At 41.1% G+C, this 19,587-nt stretch overlaps 1 protein-coding gene across 2 annotated transcripts in view; it reads left to right on the forward strand.

The window, feature by feature from the left end:
• Positions 1 to 19,587, forward strand: part of WIF1 (WNT inhibitory factor 1) — a 54,942-nt gene that overhangs the window by 24,909 nt on the left and 10,446 nt on the right. For both annotated transcript variants that reach the window (XM_073331494.1, XM_073331486.1), the window contains exons 3-6: positions 5,630 to 5,738; positions 12,505 to 12,645; positions 17,003 to 17,098; positions 18,439 to 18,534. In XM_073331494.1, coding sequence (XP_073187595.1) covers positions 5,630 to 5,738; positions 12,505 to 12,645; positions 17,003 to 17,098; positions 18,439 to 18,534 — 442 coding nt within the window. The remainder of the gene's footprint in view (positions 1 to 5,629; positions 5,739 to 12,504; positions 12,646 to 17,002; positions 17,099 to 18,438; positions 18,535 to 19,587) is intronic.

Here is a 19,587-nt window from a genome sequence, read left to right on the forward strand (position 1 = left end):
TTCCTGTTCCATTTGGAACTGTTCCCTTGATGCTGGAGACATCAGTTCCTCATTGGATTGTGGACCTAAGCTTGGTCCCTCTGGAAGCGATGCAGGTGATGGGGCTGGTTCTGTTGACTGTGAACCGCTCTCCGCTGGTGCACTATGTTGGGATTCAGGCTCCGGCTGAGCCTCTTGCGTAGGGTTATCGGCTGCTCCTGGTGCAGGTTCGGTGGGCCCTCTGGTGTTGGGGTTGCAAGCGCTGGACTCAGTGCTGGCAATGGTTCTGGTGCTGGTTGCTTTGCCAGTTTCAGTTCGGGGGCTGGCTCTGTCTGGGTCTCTGGGACTGGATCCACTACTGCTTTTGCGGACGTTGGCATGGGGTCTGGTTCCATCACCTCTGACCAGGTCCTGGTAGAAGTTTCCGAAATAGAGCTAGGTGTGACAGCTTGTTTAGCCTGGCTGCGGGTGACCATTCCCACCCTCTTGGCTAGCTTCACATGATTGGCCAAGTCTTCCCCCAACAGCATGGGGATGGGATAACCATCATAGACTGCAAAAGTCCATGTTCCTGACCCAGCCCTTGTACTGGACCGGCAACTTGGCTGTAGGCAAGTCAAAAGAGTTTGACTTGAAGGGTTGAATCGTCACTTGGACCTCTGGGTCGATTAAATTGGGGTCCACTAAGGAAGCATGGATAGCCGACACTTGTGCTCCTGTGTCCCTCCACGCGGTGAACTTCTTCCCACCCACATTCACAGTTTCCCTCCGTTCCGAGGGTGTCTGGGAGGTATCTGGGCCCGAGGACCTCTGGTGTGATTCCGGTGCAAGGAACTGTAATCTGTTGGGGTTCTTGGCCTTTACATGTCCCGGCTCGTTACATTTAAAACATCGTCCAGCTGACAGATCACTGGGGCAAGGTGGGTTGCTGGAGAATGGTGTGGCAGGATGATAAGGTGTCTGGAGTGTTCCTTGGGGTGTAGCTGCAGCCTTGGGCTGCCCCCGGTAGTAGGGTGTGGTCTGAGGTTGTCCCTTCTGGTATCCACTCCAACTGTGACCAGGGTTGTTTCTCTCTCCTCCCTCCACCCGTTTTGTTCCGGTTTGCCCTGCCTCTCTGGCGGTCTGGGACTGCTCGTATTGATCAGCATAAGAAGCAAGACTTTCTGCTGAGTCCATTTTCTTATCCCATAAACACTGTTTTGTATCCTCCTTGGACATATTCAGGAATTGCTCCTGAGTCATCAAATCACACATTCCTTCAAAGCTAGTTACACCCCTTCCTTTGACCCATTTATCTAACAGATCCTTCATCTGGTTTATATAAGCCACATTACTTAGTCCAGGTCCTCTCTTAAGGGCTCTAAATTTTACTCTCTAAGTTTCAGGTGTAACTTGAAATTGCTTTAAAACCAAATCCTTTAATTTATTATAGTTAGAAGCCTCATCAATAGGCATCTTATTGAATACGTCCAGAGCCCTTCCAGGCAATTTTGTGACCAATGTGGTTATCTTTTGAGCTTCAGGAATTTTATGGAGTGTGCACAGTCTCTCAAAGGTGCGAAAATATTCAGCAATATCACTGGATTCATTATACTATGGACATAGTCGCTCCCATTTGTGGATTGTTGGGTAAGGATTATTAGAGTTATCTGGTATATTCTGCTGAGCCTTTGCCTTCTCCATCTCCTGTGCATGCTTCCTCTCTTTTTCCTTCTCCTCCAGTTCTTTTTCCCTTGCCTCCAGTTCTTTTTCCTTTGCCTCCATAGCTCTCCTATGGGCAGCCTCTTGGGCTTTTTCTGCCTCTTTCACTGCCTTCAGTCTGGTTAACTCCAGTTTGTGTTGTGCCTTGGTTTCTGACATCCTAGCCTCTCTGTTTTTAAACTAACTTTACATCCGAGAGTTAGAAAGAAAACCACAAAATAAAACCAAAAAACCTGGCTTGTAAAATTTTGCTGTGCTGTAATGTGATACCTATGTTCTCTGATAGCTATTCTCAGCCTACAGAAAAATCCTTTAAAAAAAAAAAAACAATTAACACCTCTGTCTCCAGGCAGATAGACAGAAAACCCTCTAGCTGCTCTGAGCTTAAAAAAACAACCTCTTCAGGTCTGTGAAAAACTTGTGAATTTCCCTGCAGGAGGTTAACTACCCTGCCTTTAGGTAGAGAAAACTCCAGCTCAAAAAAGAAGAATCCCTTTGTTATGCCTGCTGCTCTGTCCCCCACACAGAGACACAGAATTTACAGCTGCAATCCTCTTTTACAAAACCTTTTAAAATCCCGCTGTGCTTCTGGTTCAAAATGATCTAAAAAAATCTCAAAATGATCCCCAAAAAAATCTCAGAATGATCCCATCGCTCTGCCACCATGTCAAGTTTCCTTCCCCACTCTGAACTCTAGGGTACAGATGTGGGTACGTGCATGAAAGACCCCCGAAGCTTTTTCTTACCAGCTTAGGTTAAAACCTTCCCCAAGGTACAAACTTTGCCTTGTCCTTGAACCCTATGCTGCCACCACCAAGCGTGTTAAACAAAGAACAGGGAAAGAGCCCATTTGGAGACGTCTTTCCCCAAAATATCCCCCCAAGCCCTACACCCCCTTTCCTGGGGAAGGCTTGATAATAATTTTCACCAATTTGTATAGGTGAACACAGACCCAAACCCTTGGATCTTAAGAACAATGAAAAATCAATCAGGTTCTTAAAAGAAGAATTTTAATTAAAGAAAAGGTAAAAGAATCACCTCTGTAAAATCAGGATGGTAAATACCTTACAAGGTAATCAGATTCAAAACATAGAGAATCCCTCTAGGCAAAACCTTAAGTTACAAAAAGACACAAAAACAGGAATATACATGGTTTCAGAGTAACAGCCGTGTTAGTCTGTATTTGCAAAAAGAAAGGGAGTACTTGTGGCATCTTAGAGACTACAGCTCACTTCATCGGATGCAACCGATGCTCACGAAAGCTTATGCTCAAATAAACTGGTTAGTCTCTAAGGTGCCACAAGTACTCCTTTTCTTTTTAGGAATATACATTCCATTCAGCACAGCGTATTTTACCAGTCATTAAACAAAAGGAAATCTAATGCATTTCTAGCTAGATTACTTACTAACTTTACAGAAGTTCTGACTCTGCATTCCTGATTTGTTCCCGGCAAAAGCATCACATAGATAGACAGACCCTTTGTTTCTCCCCCTCTCCGGCTTTGAAAGTATATTGTCTCCTCATTGGTCATTTTGGCCAGGTGCCAGCGAGGTTATCTTAGCTTCTTAACCCTTTACTGGTGAATGGGTTCTGCCTCTGGCCAGGAGGGATTTTATAGCACTGTATACAGAAAGGTGGTTACCCTTCCCTTTATTTTTATGACACCTGTGCATTTGTTGCAGAAGTTGAAGGGATTTAGTGAATGAGGGAGGGGACTCCAGGGAGAGAAAGGACAGTCTCATGGTTAAGGCAATTGAATGGTGCCCTTAAGAATTGGATTATGTCCCTCCTCTGCCACAGTGGGACAGATTTTTCTAAGGTATGTAGGACCTGGATCCAAAAAGGGAATAATTACATGGTCACACTCAGCCTGTCAGGTTAGTGTGTTAACGCCTGGACTCTGGGATATTCTGATGTGTGTCTCCTTCAATCTCTCCTACAGAAATTTTTCCCTTTTAAGTAATAATTGAATAATTAAATATTAATTGGACCAGAGAAAGAGTGAGTGATTGTATAGCACAGTGATTAGGAAATTCACTTGAGAGATGGCAGATCCCTACTCAAATCCCTTCTCATCATCAGGGAGAGGGGGGACTTGAAGCGGTGAGCTCCCACATGCCTTGTGAGTAGCCTAACCTTCTGCCCAATGGTTATCAGGGAGTTCTTCCTTTCCTCCCAACTCTCATTTTGTGTAGAGTTAGGTGACCTCTAAGCATGCCTACCCGATTGGGTCCTGCAGGCAAGTTAGGCAGAAGAATGCCTATCTTCCTCCAGTTCATGAATTGCACTGAGGCTTATGTGGGAGACAGGTGTCCAGACACCTGGAGAGAGGCAATAATGTGTGTGCCCAGAGGCAGATATGTAGGCGCCCAGGGAGCTCTTCCTACAAAACTTGGGTGCCAAGGAAGTATAGGCACCTACAGGCTTCACTGGCAGCCAAGCAGAAGTTTTGTGAATCAATGGTGCCTAAAAAGGGGACTTAGGTCCCTAAGTACCTTTGTAGATCCCTGCCTAGGTGCCTAAAGATGCAAATAGGTGGGTATCTGGATATTCAAAAGCATCTAAACAGGTTAGGCATCTAATTCCCATTAATTGGCCCAGAGTTCTTGTGTGGTGCTGGGATTTTCTGGATGCCCATTTTCTGGGGGCAAGAGTTGCAGAGTGACTGAGCATTCACAGGTGCCACTGAAGTCAATGGAAGCTGTGTTTTGAACATGTAGAGCACTATATCATGTTATCTACTTTGAAAAATCAGGTTTTAGGCCTCACAAATTAGGCACCCAAAATGAGTGGGCACTTTTGACACCTTTGCTTTAATCGCTCTGTGCCTCAGTTCCCTAGCTGCGAAACAGGGATGGTGTATGAAAATAAATTCATTAATGTTTGATGCACTCACATACTGTGGTGAGGGCACCACTGAAACACCCAGGAGGAAATTACTAATTCTGTGTTCAGTGTAGGGCTTGAATGGTGTACGGTAAATAAGGTTGGGGTCACACATTGAATGAGGAAGATATAAATAAATATTGAATGACTGCCCATTCACTGAATGAGGCAGGTGTCCTGTAGAGAGAATAGTATGTGATCATATAATTAAAAACACCATCATAATGCATATGCACAAGAGCGTGAATTAAGGTGGCATGGACAGCAGTGCAGAGCAGTACTCCATCCAGGCCAGCTCCTACTGGGCACACCCACAACACACCCTCTCTACTGTGGAGGCCAGTAGAATATGGTGTAAATCCAGCTTTGTGGGGGAATCCCCAGCTGTCCAATTAGGGCAGCTTTATGGCCTCTTTGTGCTGCCGCAGTGGAGCTAAGTGGCTGTATCAGGACTTCAGTCCGAGTTTTTCCTGAGAAAGGACTTCAAGAATTAGCCCATCGTTTGTACAGCACTTTGTGATCCCTTGGAATGAAAGGTGCTAGTTATGTAAAATGTGATTACCATGGCCAGGTCTACCCTGTAAAATGTTGTCAGCATAACTATGAAATGTGTGTGAGAAAACCACACCCCCTAGCAGACATAGCTATGCCAGCCAAAGCGCCAGTGTAGACGCAGTAAGAATTCTGTCAGCGTACGCTGAGTCTGAACTAGGGAGCTCTTCCAATATAGATATGCCGCTATAGCTATATCGGCTTTGCCTGCAGAATGTAGATTAGCCCCACTAGGATATTTATTCACTTCCTTTCAAAGTGCAGCAAAAGGAAGTATGCAACTTTCCTTGCGATTGGGCTGCCTCAAGCTTAAAGGTTTGTCCTATGCCAATTTTCAGATGAATATTTGTCCCGTTGAATATTATGTTTAAACAAAGACACATTTTTTTAAAAAAAAAATATGGTGTGAAAGTTGAAAGTGTGCTGTTGTTCCACTTTGGACTATATGCTGAATAGTTGCTCCAGTGACTGCAATTAACAAACATTTACTTTCAATGCATTTTGTTGTAGGCTGAGTACTTTTATGAGTTCCTGTCCTTGCGCTCACTGGATAAAGGCATAATGGCTGATCCAACCATAAATATCCCCCTACTTGGAACAGTTCCTCACAAAGCATCAGGTTTGTGTTGTTCATGTTATAAATATAATGTTTCTGGAAAACAATACATTCTAAAGCAAGTTGTTAAAAGGGTAAATACCATATCATAAATTGTACTGTAAATTTTAGCATCAAGGAAATGTTTGTTATAATGCTGAACACTTGTTCCATGTAAATAATATGAAATCACTTTACCTTACTACATTACTAAAAATCTAATGAACAGCCCCTTTTAGTTATTTTTCTTCTTTGAGCCAAATCTTGTTACTCCTATTCATGGAAGTAGGCTAGCAGGAGTTGGTCCAAAGTTTGATACATAAAATTCATTTATATGAAGCATTACTGCAGTTCAAAATTTTTATGAAGGCATTATTATTTCCTCTTAGTTGACAACATCTGGGTAATAGTAGTAGTAGTGAAATAATAGTCAATGCTTAAAGTATGTGGACATTATAAGTGCATATCGGAACTAATTTTACTGCATTTTACTTCATATGGTCATTTTAGATCTGTGCAAAGTGAGTGTACAGTAGACAAAAACATTAAAACAGACTGACTTTGTTTTTCAAAAATTTTCATGATTATAAAAATTGAGCAGAATTTTTGCTTTTTAATTTTCAAAAATTATTTTTAATTTTGGTTTTGTTTAACTCACTAAAGGACTAAGATGACCAATTATAACTTATACAGTAGCAAAAAACAAAAAAAGTCAAAGAAACGGGAAAATGGAGGAGAAAACAGGGATTTCCCCCTTTTTTCAACTTAGTCACATTGTGGAATTTTTGTAAAAAAAAAAGTTAAAATTATAAAAAAAAAAAAAAAAGGTTTTAATTTGCCTATTTTGAAAGTGAAAGGCAATAAAGGAAACATTTTGATGGTGTTGTCAATTCAATATTAATAAAAGATAAAAATAAAAAAAAATCAATTAAATTTTAAGATTGGAAAAGTGCATTCTTTGATCAATTCTTTTAGATTGAAAATAATTACCAGCTCTAGTGGTAAATTAGATTCCTTGTGTCTGTGCTAGGGTGACCAGATGTCCCAATTTTATAGGGACAGGCCTGATTTTTGGGTCTTTTTTTTATATAGGCTCCTATTACCCCCACCCCCATCTCGATTTTTCAAATTTGCTGTCTGGTCAACCTACTCTGTGCAGAGGTACATGAAACAAACATGATATTCCAAAGTTCTTGTAGGATAAGGTGCATCTTAAAACACCAGCAAAACTGGAAGAGCCTTCCAGTAAGTGGGCAGTGTTATTGAGATAAGTCAGCCTATCATCCTATAGTTGACTGACTTCACTTGCGTACTGCAGTGCTGTTAAATTGTATGAAGTTAATATTTCTTCGGTAACCCCAATCTAACTTCACCTCTTTTTCTAGTCTGCAGACCAAAGAGATTACACCTTTTTTTCCCTATCCCCAGCAAGTATATGCCAGACTTGACCACCTAGAGTCAGATTCTGATATCCTTACTCATGCTGAGTAGTACCTCACCCAATGATAGTATCATTGAAATCAATAGGAATACTTTTGGAATAAGGTACTGCTCACACTATGTCTTCACTGCAAAAAATAATTGTGTTTTTAAATTGAGATAGCTAACCTCAAGATGGCAATCTCAACGTAAAATCTTAGTGGAGGCTGGCACTGAAAGTTTTTACTTTGATGTAGCAAGTAGCATCCACCCACGGTGGACTGTCTACACAAAAAAGTTGTGCTGTTTAACTATACTGGTATAGTTAAAGCTTTACAGTCCTCTTAGCGTGGACATAGTTTTGCCAGTATAGTAAATTCAGGCTAAACTGATGTAAGCACCTTCGTACCGGTATAACTGCATTCACAATATGGGTTGCACTGATACAACTATTCAGTTAAAAAAAATCACAACCCTCACCAACATAGCTATAGTAGTACAAAAACTGTAGCTAGACCATGCCACAATCTTGCCCACAATGATATCCTTTATCGCCCTATTCATTGAAGTTACTATTAGGCAACTAACATAATTGGACCATACATCAGTGATGGTCCAAAAAGTGTTCAAGGACCTCTGAAAGATTAGCCCAAAGTCTATTTTTCAATGCATGGAAAAGGCAGAGCCTAAAGAAACAAATACGGGAAACATATGAAGCAGAGCTTTGGGATAAACCAATGCCTTTCTGGGGAAAGAAGAAGAGAAACTAAGCAAAATCATTAATGCACATTTAAAAAAATATTTTTAAAACTGATAACACTCTTGGGTAATTTAAGATTTTACTTCTGGATAAAACACAGCTTTTTCTTGGTTAAAACAACATTATTATGACTGGCGGTACTTTCATTTCACTGGGAGTTAGGTGCCTAAATACCTTTGAGGATCTGGGACTAAGTAGCTGCCTGTTTAAAGGAGCAGAACTTTGACATCTCCCAACAGCAGAGAGTGCTAAGTGGAGCAGAGAAAGGGAGAAGGGAATTGGTGAGAGGGAGACAGATCTCAGAAAAAGGAGGGAAAGAAATGGGGAGAGGGAAGGCCTCATCATGGCAGGGGCATAGTAAGAAATGGAGCCAAGTGAGAGAGAATGGCCTGAGAGTTTATGGCAGGACGTAAGGCACACACTGAAGTTTACATAGGGCAGCAAAATGCCTTTGACTGGTTCTGGCTATTTTTTGTAGTATACATTTAGAATATTTGTAGTTAATCTTCAGTTTACAGTATTTTGAAAACGATAGTGGTGTTAAAGTGATGTCATGTTGACAGCAATATGGCCTTTCCATGGCGTCTGGAATGTAACATAAGTAACTCATATCAGCATGTGCTATGTATTGAGTGAGCTACATTGAAAACTATATTTTGATGAACAGCAGAGTGTTGTAACCTACTGTACCATAATTACTGCAGTATAATCACTTGTAAAACAAAGAGATTACACCCAAGTTTAACACACACATAAGTAAAGAAACTGATATAAAAAGGTGCAAAATAAGCATAAGTGGTGCCATGTTCTTATTAAACATGAAGGTAATTTTTGATTTGTATGTATCTGTGACATGCATTTTTGTGCTTATACTGAGCACCCTTTGTATCAGTTTATCAAATTGTCTGATAACACAAAAGCTCCTGATCTTTAATGATTATTAAAGTGTTTGCCTTCTATCATCTCAAAAGTACCAATAAAGTACAAACTGCAGGGCTGTTTCTGTAAAATTACTTTGTATAATAAACAGTTTTACATTAAAAATGAGGTGAAATATGCAGAAGGCTCTGCCAGTCTGCATCATTGATACATAAACTGGGTTGCCTCACTGATTCTTAAACATTTTGAAAGGCTGAATCAAATGATCAGCTCTGACTATCTTCATGAAGAGCTATGCTGCACTGTTGTAAGGTTACCAGGGATGAACTTTCATAGTTCAATAAAGAGCACTAGTAACTATCATGATTGGAGGTCTCACTAATATGAACATGATTTTAACTTATTTGTAGTTCGGATAAGTGAGTTCCAAGACTAATATGGACCTGTAAACCGTGTTTATATATGGTGAGCATGTGCAGACACATAATTGTACTTAGTATATGCACTGTATAGTAAGCCATAGTTAAGTCATGCTTGGTGCTACAATGCATGTGATATTTAACAGTGATTACTAATCAGTTTGGCAGCATGTACAGTAATTAACAGTGAGCTGCTAGTATGAAGGGTTTTTTAAATGAAGTTTGCAAGCAGATCTAAATTAGCTAAGCCCTGGCTAAATAAATGCATCCTATAAAGTAATGTTCAGTTGTCTGCTCTTAATTTGCTAATTTATATGTCTGTTGTGTGTATTGTGAATTACTTCTACAAATCTGATATAATGTGGGCAAATTAGGTGTCACTGAATCAGTTTTCTGTAGCTGTGTGTGTCAACAAACAATGAAATTATTATTAAAAGCCAAATTTTAATAATATTTTTAAAGTAAAATTTTTACAGCAATTCAGCCAAAAAGGATTGTAGTAGATTATGTTAAGAGGGAGAAGCAGAAAAGGGCACTAAAGATAGGCTGATTTCTCTCTGGTGCCTCTCAATCTTAGTAGGCACAAGAGAGGGGGGAAGAGCAGAGAGAAATAGCAGAGCAGAGGGAGGCAGGTGAGAAGGAAGTAAGGTAGGTGAAGATTAGCTGCTACTTCAGCCAAACAGAGTGGGGGTTTAGCAAGATGATTCTTGTTGAAATCAATTGAGGCCAAGATTTCCAAAGGAGTGTAAGGGAATTAGCTGCCCAAATCTCATTGAAATTCAAAGAAGTTGGGGTCTAACTCCCTTAGGCTGTTTTGAAAATCCCAGCCCAAAATCTCATGGCTACTACACATTCGGCTCCTAAGATGTTGGCATCATTACACACAGTCTCACGAAATAAAATGAATCAAGGGTTGGAGAAAATGCCTCACAGTGAGAGACTTAAAGAGTTCCATTTCTTTAGTTTATCAACAAGAAGATTGAGAGGTGACCTGATTACATTGCATAAGTATCGTCACAGAGAGATAATACCGGGTTCTAAAGGGCTCTTTAAACTAGCAGAGAAAGTCATAACAAGAACTAATGGCTTCAAGCTGAAGCCAGACATTCATATTAGGAACTAGGGAAAGATTTTTACAGTGAGGGTAGTTAGCTATAGGAACAAACTACCAAGGGAAAAGGTGGATTTTCCATCTCTTGATACCTTCAAGTAAAACTGGAGCCTTTCTGGAAGATATGCTTTAGCCAAACAGAAGTTATGCCTTAATCAAACCACTTAACAGGCAGTAACTGGGTGAAATTTAATGTTCTGTGATAAACGGGAGGTCAGGCTAGATAGTCCAATGCTACCTTCTGGCATTAAACTCTATGAATCTATTTATTTAAATCCACAGGCTGAAGTAATTTAGGATCAAATCTTGATTCCATTCAACTCAACAGGAGATTTGTCATTAATAATGGATCCAAGCTTTGGCCCATAGTGGCATCACCAAATTTCACCTCTACTTTTCTCTAAGCTATTACTTAAGATAAAACATTAAATGACATTTTTCCTAATACCATTCTCTTGAGCACTGCATTATTTACTACACTTTGCACTGAGAGAAGCAAATGTTCACTAATATTTAAATTATTCACTGCAGTTAAACTGTTTTTAATCCACAGCATGAGTTTTCCACTTACTGCAGGGCTATCTGTTTTTTTAAATAGTCTTTTAAAGAGGTCAATATAAAAGTAAAAACAGATTGTATAATGAAAATGTTAACAGTCCCTCAGCTATGGTAGATCTGTCAGATGCAGAATAAGTTTTAGTAATAAACTGTGTGTATTTTTATATTATATACACAACTTGCATTTGAGACTCTTTATGGTATATAGAAGTAACACAACAAACAACAAAAATTGCCCACCTATTATTTACAAAAAAATGTTTATGGCAACCAATTTAAAACAAACAAAATACAAAGCTATTAGCTCAATATTTTGCTCTGAAGTCTCAGACCAAATTTAGGGGAAATGAGTGAATAATCACAGATAGCTGTATCCAATTTATAAAGGAGCAAGGAGGAGCCAATCATGAAGAGAGGAGATAATCGATTCATCTGAAGATTATTTAAGATCAGTTGTGACAATCGCATAACTTCATTCCAAGGCTCTGGGATACCAGGCCTTCCTCCTCATTAAAATACTGCAGATTTACTGCCTTTAATTACTTACTTAGACTCTTTGTAGTTCAAAAATGTTGGCCCTCCAAGAAGAGTGTGAAAATCTCCAACTATCCATCACATTTAGGACACTCAAGGAGTTCTGTCAAAGTGGTGTCTCTCTAGTCTTTAAAATATTTTCATTGGTTATCTTATTTACTAAGTGTGCTATCCTTCCATCACTTCACATAACAAGCTTTTATTAAAGACAGTTATTTAAATATTATTTATTTAAATATCAATGGCAGTGTCCATAAGAACAGACTATATCTAGGATAAAATTTTCAAAAGGGAGTAAATCCCATTTTAAAAAGTTACTTAGGAGCCTGAGTCTCAATAGGTCTTAGGGCACATCTACACTGCAGCTGAGAGTGAGTCTCCCAGCTCATGGAGACAGACTCGCACCAGTGGGACTAGAGCTAGCCCACTAAAAATAGCACTGTGGAGGTTGCAGCTTGGGCAGCAGTTCGGATTCTCAAACTCTCCTAACCCCCTGGTTCTGAGCTCAGGTGCCAAGAGTTGTAATGTTCACATGGCTATTTTTAGGGCACTATTTCAAGCCCTGCTAGTGCGAGTCTGTCTACCTGGGCTGGGAGACTTGATCCCAGTTTCAATGTAGACATGGCCCTAGGTATTTAGGCACTTAACTCCCATTTAAATTAATGGGAATTAGGAACCTAAATACTTCTGAGAATCTGTGCCTACGTCACTTCTGAAAAATGAGAGTAAGTTAGGCACAGAAGTCAGTTAGGTACTGTTGAAAATGTTACCCCTAGTCTGCTTTACAAGACTAACTACTTTGGAGTACAAGTAGAAGTGGTTTTGTCTGAGTGTTATCAACATAGTCTGTACCTGCTAGTTTTCACAAATAACAGATATCAGAGAGATGTAATGTCTTAGACTCATAGACTTTAAGGCCACAGGGGACCATTGGGATCATCTAGTCTGCCTTTCTGCACACTGCGGGCCACAGAATCTCACCCACCCACTCCTGTAATAAACCCCTAACCTCTGGCTGAGTTACTGGAGTCCTCAAATCATGGTTTGAAGACTATCGTGGGGTTACAATATATTAAGGTTTAAATATTTATATATTTTTTTTCTTTTTAGTCGTTCAGGTTGGATTTCCATGCCTTGGAAAACAAGATGGAGTAGCGGCGTTTGAAGTTACTGTGATCATAATGAATTCAGAAGGCAATGTAATTCTCCAAACACCCCAAAATGCCATCTTCTTTAAAACATGTCAGCAAGGTAAGCCATGGTGATCTGACAGCATTAGTCTGTGTTGGTTAAATTGCTCAAGTCTCATTTCCAATACAGACACACATAACAGCAATATTGGGGTTACACAGATTGAAGCGAGAGTCACCATTCATAGGTTGTTGTTCTGGCTCTGCCATGGATTTGCTGGCAGTTTAGGCCAAAGAGTTCTTAAACTTTTTTCATAGTTTGAACTACATCTCACAAGAAAGATCGTCTTGATGACACATCTCTTCCCATTCATAATCACACAGCATCTCTGTGTGACTATAGAAATGGCTCCCAGGGGAAACAAATATTAGTAAAGTTTTAAGTTTCTTATTAATGTGATTCACCAGGTGGAAACAAGGAGAATTAGCACCATGTCACCAACCTGCTCTCCACAGACCACTGATATAGATAGGCTAATGTTTTCAAAAGTGGCTGCTAAGTTGGGGTACCCTGATTTTTGGGTCTCCAACTTGGGCCTCATTTTCAGAAGTGCTGAGTACCTTCAACTCCATTTGAAGTCAGTGAGAACTGCAGTTGCTCAAACCTCTGGAAATCCCAAACTGGGCATCCAAAAGTTGACATAGCCAAAGTCAGTGACCACTTTGGAAAATGTTGTCTGTCACCTCTCTGTTTCTCAGTACAGCTGTCTATAAAATGGATATAACACAACTCACCTACATCACAGCGGTGCCATGAGGCTTAGTTAATATTTGTAAAGTACACAGAGATATTTGAATGGACATCACTGCTGTGCAAATTCTCCCACTCTTACTCATATTGAGTAAGTACCTTACTCATATTGAGTAAGTACCTTACTATGGAGGTCAAACATTTCATTTCAGTAGGGTCATTTGCATATTAAAATACTACTTTGTGACTAAGGGAGGCAGAATTGAGCCCTTTCTGAGTTCAAGGTTTTTGCTTATCAGCCAATATACACACGCCTGGGGTGTACTGACGAAAATGTAATCAAAAGTTATATTGGCTGACAACAGGGCACCCAGGAGTGTATCACCCTTAGAAGTCATTTATTTGGGGTGGAAACAATGTAAATACACTTATGAAACATTAACCCAAAGTTAATAGTTTTTTTGGAGAGTGTTTTTGACACAAATTTTGAGGCTACAGAAAACGTTTAAAAGATTAGCTTCCAAGATTGTGCAGTTATCAGATATTGTCTGAAGTTGTATCAAATTAACACGACACAGTTTGTATACAGCGAGTGAGATTGTTATTAACTCCCTTACGTCTTCTTTCCTTGTCTCCCATTTACTTCCCCACCCCCTTTTCTCCTAACTAATTGGCAATGGCAGGGCTTCAAAGAACAAGCAGCAGGAGCAAAAGCTGTTTATTCTTTGAAACCCCACAATTGCTTAACAGCAGAGAAGAGGTGGCCTTCTCCTTTGAAGCCTCACTTCTGCCAATTAGCTGAGAGAAAATGGGGGTGGGGATGGGCAAGAAATAGGCAGAGAGGAAGATGGGAAGCTTAATGGGATTTAAAATGCAAGTCTTATATACACACACACACAGAGCAGTGTCTGTGTTTGATGCAAATACAGCAGTGTTCAGAAGCATTTTAGAACTTTTAATTTTTATTTCTACTTAAAGCTATTAAGTTTTTAATAAAGTTTGGATGAAGTGTAGTAGTGACCTGCCTGATAGAGACTGTAAGGCTCCAACCTATATGTATTTTGGGGAAATACTTCTTTCTATGAGTTTGGAACTCTCTCTAGCCCATCCAGCTTTCATCCAAGCCATATTTTATGTGCTACCATTTACTATTATCGCCATCAATTTGCAGAGATGCAGTTTTAGCTTTAGGTTGGCCCAGTGGATTGAGGTTGAATGATCATTTTGGTCCTTCACTCACTGAGCCTATGGGAGAAGGGCACATTGCAGGGGCAAGTCTCCAAACTCCAGGGGCATGCAAGAGAGGAGTTCTATCATGCCAGTGTCTTTCAGCCCATATGCAGTGATCTGAGGGTGAGCCTCTCATTTTTGTGCTTAATTTAAGGACATAGCAGCATTTTGTGACGGCTGTAGGGAGAGATGGAGATGTTCTCCCTGGTAGGTTGGTTCAGAAAAGTTTTTTGGTTTGGTTGTGTTTTTAAAGTCCTCCATGGAAAGAAAAGAGGAAACAATGAAGCTTGTCATGCAGCCATGAGGCTCATATTCCCTGTTGCCTGGCCCTCGATCATGGTTTTCAGCTATTCCTGGCCAGCCCATGGCTAGAGGAAGTAGGAAAAGCCAGGGAGCAATTTTGTGGTAAGGGGAGGCTTTGTAGTGGCTAAGAGATGGTCACACAAAAAATAATATTTTTCCATTTTTCTATTTGAAATGGCATTTATTTAAGCACGCATTTTCTGTAATGAATAGCAGCTCTGCATTTGGGCACAAAGGGAAGTACATTTCCAGAAAGGATCCTAGAGTACAGCACTGGAACAAACTAAAACAAAATGTCTTTATGTTTATTACTACTGCTTCAGATAGCTTTACGTTTATAGCAATACATTTTGCTTCCTATATTTGCAGCTTATATAAGTGAATCTCAGTCTTTACCTTTTCTTCTTCTCCAGTTCCAGTTCACTTGCTTTTGTCTGGTGGTCCAGAACTTCACTTCTGCACAACATACAGAGCCTTTCGAAGCAGAATTTGTTCCATTGTCTCTATTCTCAGGTTTACCCATGGTACCCTATTGACTTCAAAGGGATTGTAGAGATGTAACCCAAGGCAGAAAATGATTAATAATCATGACAGCTTGCCATATTTGCTTGTAGTTCTGTTTAGCCATCTCTTATGATTTCTGTAGAGAAATTTGTTTAAGAGTTAATCTGTATACTTTCAGATGATTACACATACCAACTGACTAAAATTGTGGGTGGGAGAATTAGTGTGAATTACAGTTTGTAATATCTGTGGCCTGCAGAATTGCCCCATGCAAGCTGGCGCATCTAAATTTACAAACATTCTACATTCTACAGTTTGCAGCAAAAGAAAAATATTATCTGTAAACACTGCAAATATTTAAACTTTGGACTCAACTTAATTCCATGCAGGAGTTGGATTGCATCAATGGTTGGTGGTACATCTTTCCAGCATCAGCCTGATGCATTGTACCACTTTCTGGTAAAGACAAAAATAGAGAAGAATTGGGGCCATTGTTGACAGACATTGTCAATTAAGGAAGCTGTTTTATGATTATTACACACAAACAATTCACTTGATACGAACAATCTAGCCAATTACTGTCAAGAAGCTCATCTTCTAATCTTGATTTAAAATATTGTGGCGAGGCGATTCTCAGATTATCTGTCTACCTCAGAGCTCTTTGAACTTTGCCATTTTGGTTACAGAACAAGGTTTGGCAAAGAGGTTGGTAGATAATTCCCTCCTGGTGATGGATGAATAGTAGATGACCAGACAGATACTGTTAGAGCTAGATGCTGATTTTGGTACCACTGCTCATGAGGTGCTATTGGCTTGCTCCAGTGGAAGTAGACATGGCTGCCACTCAGTACCTTTGTTTTTGTCTGAGAGATCTCAGCAGGTGTTTTGGACCAATTGCTCTTTTGCCCTGAGGGTTCATTTCGGGGGAGGGGTTCCATAGGGTTCCAATTTCTCCCACCTCTTGTTCAATGTGGATATGGGGCAGTTGATAGTGAAGAGGCATGGGCTGTCATGTTTTTTAGAATGCTGATGATGCCCAGATATGTTTCTCTTCCACTGTTGTCAAATGCCTTAGTCACTGTTGGGTAGAGATTTGGGATGTGACTAACGGTTGAATGATGATATGGGATCAGTGGGCAGGAATGCGTCCTCCCCTTCATCTTTGCGCAGTGTGGAGATTGAGTCTTTCAGTTCGTACACATCCAACAGTAGAGTAATGTAATGCACTCTGCCTCGGGTCACACCTTAAATCAAGCCAAAAAACTGAAGATGAGTCTGCTAGGTAAACAGTATATCTAACTAGGAGCATGACACCAGTGCTCCAGGATCTGTATTGGCTACCTATTCCAGGCAGTTTAAGATAGTGGGTTTTGCAGACAGGCCACATTATTCATTAGTCTGTTGACCAGCACAGAGTGGCAGAACACTATCACAGGTACTTTCAAGAGTGCAGTCGATCATATGATGCAACCTGTATTTGTAGATTAACAAAGAGAGTGATTTTTACCTGAGCTTCCATCTCAGTCAGCATTTACGGCTCTGTTCGTTAAATCTTGATACTCACCTCAATAAAAGTTGCTATCCAGTTATTTTTGCACTTCTGTCAATAGACTGTATCGATGCTGTTGAAAGTGGAGTGCTAACTGAAGTATGTAATATCTGATTAACAATGTTCTTGTTTTTCATGAAGCTGAATGTCCAGGCAGGTGCAGAAATGGAGGTTTTTGCAATGAAAGGCATGTCTGTGAATGTCCAGATGGATTTTATGGGCCTCATTGTGAGAAAGGTAACTTTAAAAATACCCTCAGTTGTTTTCTTTACTACAGTCCTTCTGAAAAAGAGCAGTCACCGCACTGAAATCTCTCTCTCTCTCAATAGCGTAAATGGCCTTTCCTTGAGGCTCTCTCATGTTGCTAGATATCTGTAAAATATTAAATCCAAACACAAGAAAATTATCGTTTATGACCCCAGAGCTAATGAAAACATGAATTGCTTAATGAAAATGCCAACTTCTAAAGAAAAATATCTGCTCTCTAAAGGATATATTAAACATGAAATTGACCAACAATTAAGAGACACTTAATCACAAACAATCCGTCTGGCAAGAGATTAAATGGAATTCTTCTGCTAATGAAGACTAGCTGGAAAATCAAGAATAGTGTTCTTGTTGTTTTGCATTTGTTATCTGAAGTTAGTATCTAATTAGGATGCCACAGCTGTGTCTCAAGCAGACTGACAATGGAGAGGGAAAATGTTTTTGGGTAGATTCTCCCTTCTCTTTCCATAAGTGAAGGGGAGCCAATAATAGCTCATTTGGGCAGTGAGAGGGATGGGACTGTGGATTAGATGATGAGTACACTAGCTCTTGTACATGCTTCCTCCTTCTTCCCAACCCTGGGGAAGGCCCTTGCATGGGTGCTCTGTAGAGTCTCAGTAGAGGGCAGAAGCCAGTCACAAGACATCTCTCACTCAGCCTTGCAGGCATTCCCTGGGTAAGTTAATACTGGCCAACCATGAAGTAAAACTCTGCTCCCTGACATTCCTCCTCAAGGGCTGGGTGGGGTAGCAACAGTAGCTGGGGAGGCTGTATGAGAGCACACCACCTGAAAAAGCCAAGCTGCTGTGGGAGCTTCAAGGCAACGTGGAGGCACAGGACTGCTGTACCGATGGCCCTGGCCTTGACAGATGTCCCAAGATCCATAGGTACAAAGAACTGAACCCCTGACCAATTCCATACCCACACAACTGAAATATTTCAGTGAGTCCAAATTGGCTATTTTCAGTCCTCAGTTTGGGAATAATCGGGATAAGGGACAATTTTTGCTCTCAGTGTTCAGATTAAGTAAGACGAACACTAAAGTCCATCTTCAATTTCTTGTAGTGTTATTTCAACCACTATAATCTATAAGCATAATTATGAAACATCTTTCCGCATTAGCTATTTTATGTTGCAAAGCTGACTTGTTATACTCAGCAGAAGGAGGAAAAGTGTTGTTTGAAAACTACTATTCGTGCTTATTACTGATTTTTTAAAATATTTGTTATATAAAATCCTGTCGCAAATTTTGGCGTGGTCATCTCTCCCTCATGCCAGCATTTTGTTCTCTTTCACTCTCATCAAATTAGCTCTGTGTGCATCCCGCTGCATGAATGGTGGTCTCTGTGTCACACCTGATTTGTGCATCTGCCCTCCTGGATTCTATGGCGTCAACTGTGATAAAGGTAACAGTATAGAATAAAAAGCAGTTGAATTGTAATCCACCAGCTGCTGCTACCTTTATGCTCCCTGTCCCATGGTTCATTTTGGTCAGTTTCATGGCCACAGGATTTTAAAAATCATAAATGTCAAGATTTCAGCTATTTAAATCTGAAATGTCACGGTGTTGTAATTGTAGGGATCCTGACCCAAAAAGGAGTTGGGGGGCGGTGGTGTCGCAAGGTTATTGTAGCAGGGTTGTGGTACTGCTACCCTTACTTCTGCACTGCTGCTACAGAGCTGGGCAGCTGGAGGGCGGCGGCCGCTGGCCGGGAGCCCAGCTCTGAAGGCAGAGCCACCTCCAGCAGCAGCGCAGAAGTAAGGATGGCCTGGTATGGTATTGCCACCCTTACTTCTGTGCTGCTGACTGCAGAGCTGGGCCCTCAGTCAGCAGCCGCCACTCTCCGGCCACCCAGCTCAGAAGGCAGCAGTGCAGAAGTAAGGGTGACATGGTGTGGTATTGCCACCTTTACTTCTGCGCTGCTGCTGGCAGGGCGCTGCCTTCAGAGCTGGGTGCCCGGCCATCAGCTGCTGCTCTCCAGCCGCCCAGCTCTGAAGGCAGCGCAGATAAGGGCAGCAATACCGCAACCCCCCTAAAATAACCTTGTGACTGCCCCCTCACAACTCCCTTTTGGGTCAGGACCCCCAATTTGAGAAACAGTGGTCTCCCCCATAAAATCTGTGTAGTATAGGGTAAAAGCATGGGCGGCATGTGGCGCCCTCCTTTGGGGAGCCTAACCCCAGCTCTGCCCCTTCCACCCACAAACGCCCCCCCCCCCAACGGCTGGAGCCCTGGGCCACCCAAAGCCCCGAGCCCCCCTTCCCGCTGCCCAGAGGAGTCTTGGACGAGCTGCAGCCGTACTGCACCTCCCCTCCCAGGCTCCAAGCTGCCCAAGGAAAAGCATCTCTGGTCCAGAAGAAGCTTTTGATTTGCCCCGTGCAGGTTCTGGGGTGGCTGAGGGGGCAGTAGTTGCTACTCAGCTTGCTGGGTTCATCAGTCATCTCTCTGGAGTCCAGGG

This window comes from Lepidochelys kempii, chromosome 1 (assembly GCF_965140265.1).
Source record: "Lepidochelys kempii isolate rLepKem1 chromosome 1, rLepKem1.hap2, whole genome shotgun sequence".
Classification (NCBI taxonomy): domain Eukaryota; kingdom Metazoa; phylum Chordata; order Testudines; family Cheloniidae; genus Lepidochelys; species Lepidochelys kempii.